We start from the raw sequence: 6,000 nt of genomic DNA on the forward strand, positions 1-6,000 counted from the left end.
GGTAAGCTATTTCTCTAGGACTAGCTGCCATGTTTTCAGCTGATGCTGTTTGAAACACAGAGCCTCACTATGTATAAATTAAGGTGTATGTTTGAGCCTAAGGTTCCCCTCCAGGATTTCTCAGAAAAGGCCCAGCAAAGAGGCCCAGAGCCCTCAACCCAAAACACAAGTACCAGCTTCTCACATACTATAAAAAAAAAAAAAAGTACCACTGCACTCCATCATTGGGGATATATCCAAAACTCAGAGCGGAATCTCAAGAGAGTCATTTGTACACCCATGTTTATCGCAGCCTCATTCACAACAGCCGTGAGATGGAAGTAACACAGATGTCCTTCAACAGATGAACGGATTAAAGAAAATATGGCATATACATAAAACGGAATGCTGTATGTGGCAGTCGCTCAGTCGTGTCGGACTCTTTGCGACCCCACGGACTGTAGCCTGCCAAGCTCCTGTCCATGGAATTAATTCTCCAGGCAAGAACACTGAAGTAGGTTGCCATGCCTTTCTCCAAGGGATCTTCCTGATGCAGGAATCGAACCTAGGTCTCCTGCACTGCAGGCAGATTCTTTACCATTTGAGCTACCAGGGAAGCCAAAATGGAATGTAAAAAAACAGCCTTGAAAAAAAGGAAACCCTGTCCCATGCTACAATATGGACAAGCCTCCAGGCCATTCTGCTAAGTGAAATACAGTATAATTCTCCTATGAACTTTTAAAGGAGACAAAAATCACAGAAACAGAAAATAGGAAGGTGGTGACTGAGGGCTGGGAGGAGGGTAGAGGGGAAACTAGTGTTGAGCGGGTATAGAGTTTCAGTGTTGCAAGACAGAAAAGTTCTAGAGATCAGTTGCACAACAATGGGAAGAGACTTAACATGACTGAGCTGCACCCTCAACAATGGTTTAGAGGGTAAACTTAATGTTACATGCTTTTCACCACAATACAGAGAAAAGTTATTGTGGTAGATGGTGGTGCAAAGACAAGCCCATCGAGCCCTTCTTCCCTCATCCCCCACTCCTACTCCTTCCTCTTCTCACATCTAACAATATACCCTCTCGACCCAGGGCTCCCCCACACACCGTCTTACTTGGCACAGACCTCCATGCCCTCATACCAGCTGGCTTGCGATTAAAATGGACCAAGTTAGGAAGTGCCAGAGAGCGCACAGTCTATTGTATCGAATTTCTTTGGCCTTTTATAGGGACGAACCTGTGAACCCAGCCAGTACGGGGCAGGGGATTGAAAACCAAGAGGACTGCATTGCTCTGCCTCGGACACATATCAGCTGAAGCAAACCATTTAGCCATGTGGACCTCTTTGCCATAAAAGACGCTGGCCCAGGTGATCTTTATAGCCTCCCAACTCCGAGTCTCTAATTAATTCAATTGCTAAAGAACCCAGTGAAAACTTTAGAAGTCTCCTCAGCTGGACCTTCTCCAGTGATTCCTCAAGCCCCTTTATCTTTTACTCAACTCCACGTTTTTGCTTACTTTTAGACACTAAAGCAGTTTTTGAAAATATCACCAAAGTAAGAAAAATTATAAGGTCAAAATTCTACTGATGATGCCCTAGGGAGTGCCCCAGGCCTCCCTGAGTCAGCAGAGTGACTCTACAACCACTTCATGCCAGCTTGTGGATGCAGCGTTAAGTCACTCCAGGCACACAGGACAGAGAGGAAGGGGCCCTGACCACCTTCCATGCCTCACTGCAAGTCAGCCAATGTGACTGACACATATATCTAAGCCAGATGCCAAGGTGGGCACCAGACACAAAAAGATAATCACCACTCAACCCAAGGAGCTCAGGGTCCAGAGGGGAGTCTCCTAGAGAGTAAGAAAGAGAATTCATTCCACTAAGAAAGCCAGCCCATACAGAGGGAAGAGAGGGAGGGGACCAGGGAAGTTATCTGACTGTTTTCTATCGTATTCTGGAAGCCCTCCCCGATAGGGCTGGGTCCGCTGGGTCATAACTGCTTTCCACTACAACTTGGCTGAACTTAGAACTCAACAGGTGACTTGAAGGTGAAGACTGATGATGGAAAAGACAGCCTCTTCCTTCCTCCCATGCCTAGCAGTCAGCCACACGATCCCCTGATAAAAAACAGTCGACTTTTTATATAGTTAGTCCTTACATTTAAACAACCCCAGGGATTTCCCTGGTGGTCCAGTGGTTAAGATGCCACACTCCCAATGCAGGGGGCATGGGTTCCATCCTTGGTGGGGCAATAAAGTCGCTTATGCCACACAGAAAGACCAAAAAAAAAAAAGCCAAACAAACAAAAGCCCCCAAATGGTCGGGAATGGAAGCATTTAATCTCTCATGATGAAAGTGCCCAGTGCAGACACACAGAGGGGCGCAGTCCTAGTCTGGGTGACCTTGGGCTGGTCCACCTGTCTTCTGCTGTAAACATGTGTCTGATAACTTCCCTAGGGTGCCGGGAAGATGGTTATAAAGTGCAAAAGAAACATGAGAGCCAGTATCAGGCACTCATCAGCAACCACCACCACGCAAGCGATACATATAAAGGTGTCACTGACTGACTGATTCAGAAACTTTCACCTTGGAAATTCCACCGAAATCATACACTACTCTTTTTCTAGCAGAACTGACACTGCTCAGAAGTAAACAGAGTACTTCCCCCTGTGGCTGCCTCTGGTCGGGCTCCTCTGTGCTCCATCATACCAGCTGCTGAGGAATTTACTTGCCTGCTGACCAGCTGCTCGTAGAGGATACAAGCCAGGGTGAAAGATTTTAGGAGCAGACAGGAGAGGTGAGGGAAAACTCTCCACAGAGAGCTTTCCATGCCACATGTCCTCAGGACAGCAGAGCCATGAGCTCATCTTTTAAAGCTCCTGACACTCATTCTCTGCTCCACAGAAAACTTTATTGTTTACTGGACTCTAGAAAAAAAAAAAAAAAAATCGCCGTACTAGTGGGTTCCCGGCAAACATTTTTTATCATGCAGTCATTGTACCACATCCCAGGGACTCAGGGAAACACCGCACACAATCACCAGAACATTTTCAGACGAGCTAGAATAATCCCAGTCCTTGATCTCCAGAGCTTCTTACTGGAACACTGCAAACTAAACAAACTCCATGAGAAAATGCACTTCCCGTGCGTGCGTTTAAACATATGCACGGTCCAAGTAAGCAGTCGTAGACCGGTTCTATAAAGGACAATCCAAATTAAAAGTGATACTTTCACTACTAGGGAAGACCATTGGATCTGTTCTAATTACGGAGAAACACAGAAATCAAGAAAAGAAGCTTTCGAAAAGAATGGAGAGGGTAAACGATAAGATAGAAAATGATAACACAAACCGTGGCTGCAATTTTTAGGTCACAGTGAAGAAACTGCGCTGTCTGGGTTTGGGATTGGTTCCCTCCGTGCATGTAAGGAAAGAGTTGCTGTAGTCTTCCACTGAGGTACCATGAGATGAGCCCCTCATTGGTATTTCTGCCTGCAGCCCCGAGCCCCTCAGAAGAGCGGGCTTATGCAGTCTCTTTAGAAGAGCTAGCAAACCACAAAACGGCTTGCTGTTCGTTGTCTCCACTCCAAAATCACTCTCCCATAGTTGTTCAAGTTCTCCTGAGGTCAGATTTATTGTCGTTGAGCTAAATACAATTTACAGATTTAATATCCTATTATTTAGTTACCTCTGTGTTATGAAGTATCAGATAGATTAGGCATACCCAAGGATTTTTCTGAACTCATAGAATCGAATTTATTCAGCAAAAGAAATTGGTTTTAAAGTATCAACCTACCTAAATTCTTTACTCTGACACTCTCTCCACCACAGACATACTGCTATCCCCAGATACCTACACAGAAACCCGAAAGTTCCACTAAGCGCTTTTTGTGCGAGGCAAAAACAAATCCAACCCACCTTTTCAGTTCACATTAACCCTAATTCAAACCCCCTTAGAAATCGTGCCTGGTAAGAAATACTAACACCTGAGTATAATTATGAAACCCTAATGAGCAAATATGAGAAAATGTTGTGTTTTCCTCTAAACAGATCCTATGTAAATGCCATGTTAAAACAGGAGAGACGTTTCCCAAAATGCCCCACGGATGAAGAAAACTGGATATTTGTTCATTGTCTCTGCAGGGTCCCCTCAATGAACATATTAAATGGGCCAAGCCACAAACAAACTTCAGCAGCTTCAGCTTCTCACTGAAGAAGGCTTTTCCATCTGAGCATTGATGGAACAGTGAAATCAAAGTGCACACCGAACGCAGGGAAGGGAAAATTAATTGGGGGAGATGGACAAATCAGTGTGCCTCCTCACGGTGGCAAACTTTACAACTTTTTAGAAGCAACAAACCGCAGCACCACTAGCCTTTACAGACATACAGACATGTACATAAATGCTCACACACACCACTACTTGGAAGATAAGTACTGTGTTTGCAAACATCCTCCACCATCCTGCATTTACCAGACTGCAAATCTTGGCCAGAGACTGGGAGATTTCTACTCTTAGCTACCCTCTCTGCACTGTCAAAGTGGGAAGGTCATTCTGCCTGGTCACTTCAATCATTCTCCCTGCATCACAGGAGTTTTCTACTTTTGGATTGCTCAACGTTCAGATGTCTACGAGAGTAAAATAACCATTCAGCAACTTTATTCACCTTGGTTTAAAAAAAAAAAAGAAAGAAAGAAAAGAAAGAAATTCATTGTGCAATGCCCAGGAAAAGCTGACAGCACTACTGTCTCTCCGACAAGCGCTTGCAATTACAATGGGGGGGGGGGGGGGGGGGGCCGCGGGGGAGAGACTGTCTGACCAGACTCGCGGAACCCTTAAAAAAAAAGATTCCAACCTCGATAGAGCCGGAGAACTTTTTTTTTTTCTAAGGAGACCACCCTCGGGAACAAAAGTTACATTTCGATCACATGTTGGGAGTAGGAGTAGGGAGCAGGGTTGTTTTTTTTTTTTAAGCGCACTAATTACCGGGGTGTTTTGCAGACCTGAGGACCACTCGGGTTCCTCCTGACCGACTGTGACCGGCATTTCCTTGTCAATAAAGCAAAGAAGGTGGGGTGGGGGCGCAGGAGCCGACAGGGGGCTCGGCGGGCGCGGGGAAGCAGCAAGGTTACACTAAAGGGTACGCCGCCGCCGAGAGCTGCATCTCCTTCCCCGGCGCCCCAAATAATTTCCTGCGAACAGAGCGACTGCAACCGTCCCCTCGGATCGGAGGAGCCCGGCACGATCAGCCGGGCCGGTGCAGCTCAAGGCTTTCCACCCCGGAGAGGGAGGGGGAGAAGATCTTTACCTTAATGCTACACTGAGCAGGAGTCTCAGACATGTCTCACAGCGAGAGAGATCAGGAAGTTCTCAGTTTTTTTTCCACTTTCCTTTCCTCTCCCCAACCCAGAAACGCTCCACGGCCAGCCGGACGCGGTCATTTAAGAAGTTTCTTGCAGCATCTCTCCCGGCGGCCGCCCCGGGGGGCCGCGAGCGCGCGGGGCGGGGCGGGGCGGGCCGGGCGCCGGCCGAGTCGCCGCGCGCGGGGTGGCGGGGGCGTGGGAGCGGGCGGCGCGGCGGCGGGGTCTGCAGGTCGCGGCGCGGCGACCCGGGGCGCTAGCCCGGCCGGCCTGCCCCGCTCTCTCCTCCCACCCGGGCCGGCGCCCCCGCCCCCCGCCCTCCCGCCGCTCTCCCTCGCCCTCCCTCTCTCTCTCTCGAATGTTTTCCTTCCTGGAAGAGAGAAACTGAAAGGCAGAACTGAGAAAGCTCTTTGCTCATTGATCTTGAGAGTTTCAGTGCAGAAACTGACGTGAATTCCCAGCACTGAGCTCTGCCTCTTAAAGGAGCCACCAGGAAATAAAAGCTCGGGTTACAGCCCGGCATCGGGAAATAAAAGCCGCGCGGGGGAGGGGGAGAGAGGCCGGCCCGGCGGGCGGGGGGCGGGGGACGGTGCGCGAGGCCCCCAGGGCCCGGGCGCGGGGCTGCTAAGCTCCGCTGGGCCGCCGCCGGGCTCGCGCTCGGGG

The 6,000-nt window shown here is 48.8% G+C and overlaps 1 protein-coding gene across 2 annotated transcripts in view; it reads right to left on the minus strand.

The window, feature by feature from the left end:
- ETV6 (ETS variant transcription factor 6) overlaps positions 1–5,631 on the minus strand; it is a 289,093-nt gene extending 283,462 nt beyond the window's left edge. For both annotated transcript variants that reach the window (XM_070790077.1, XM_070790076.1), the window contains exon 1: positions 5,286–5,631. In XM_070790077.1, the coding sequence (XP_070646178.1) occupies positions 5,286–5,318 (33 nt within the window). In that variant the 5' untranslated portion in view covers positions 5,319–5,631. The remainder of the gene's footprint in view (positions 1–5,285) is intronic.
- Positions 5,632–6,000: the final 369 nt, after the last annotated feature.

The sequence above is a fragment of the Bos indicus genome, chromosome 5 (assembly GCF_029378745.1).
Source record: "Bos indicus isolate NIAB-ARS_2022 breed Sahiwal x Tharparkar chromosome 5, NIAB-ARS_B.indTharparkar_mat_pri_1.0, whole genome shotgun sequence".
Taxonomy (NCBI): domain Eukaryota; kingdom Metazoa; phylum Chordata; class Mammalia; order Artiodactyla; family Bovidae; genus Bos; species Bos indicus.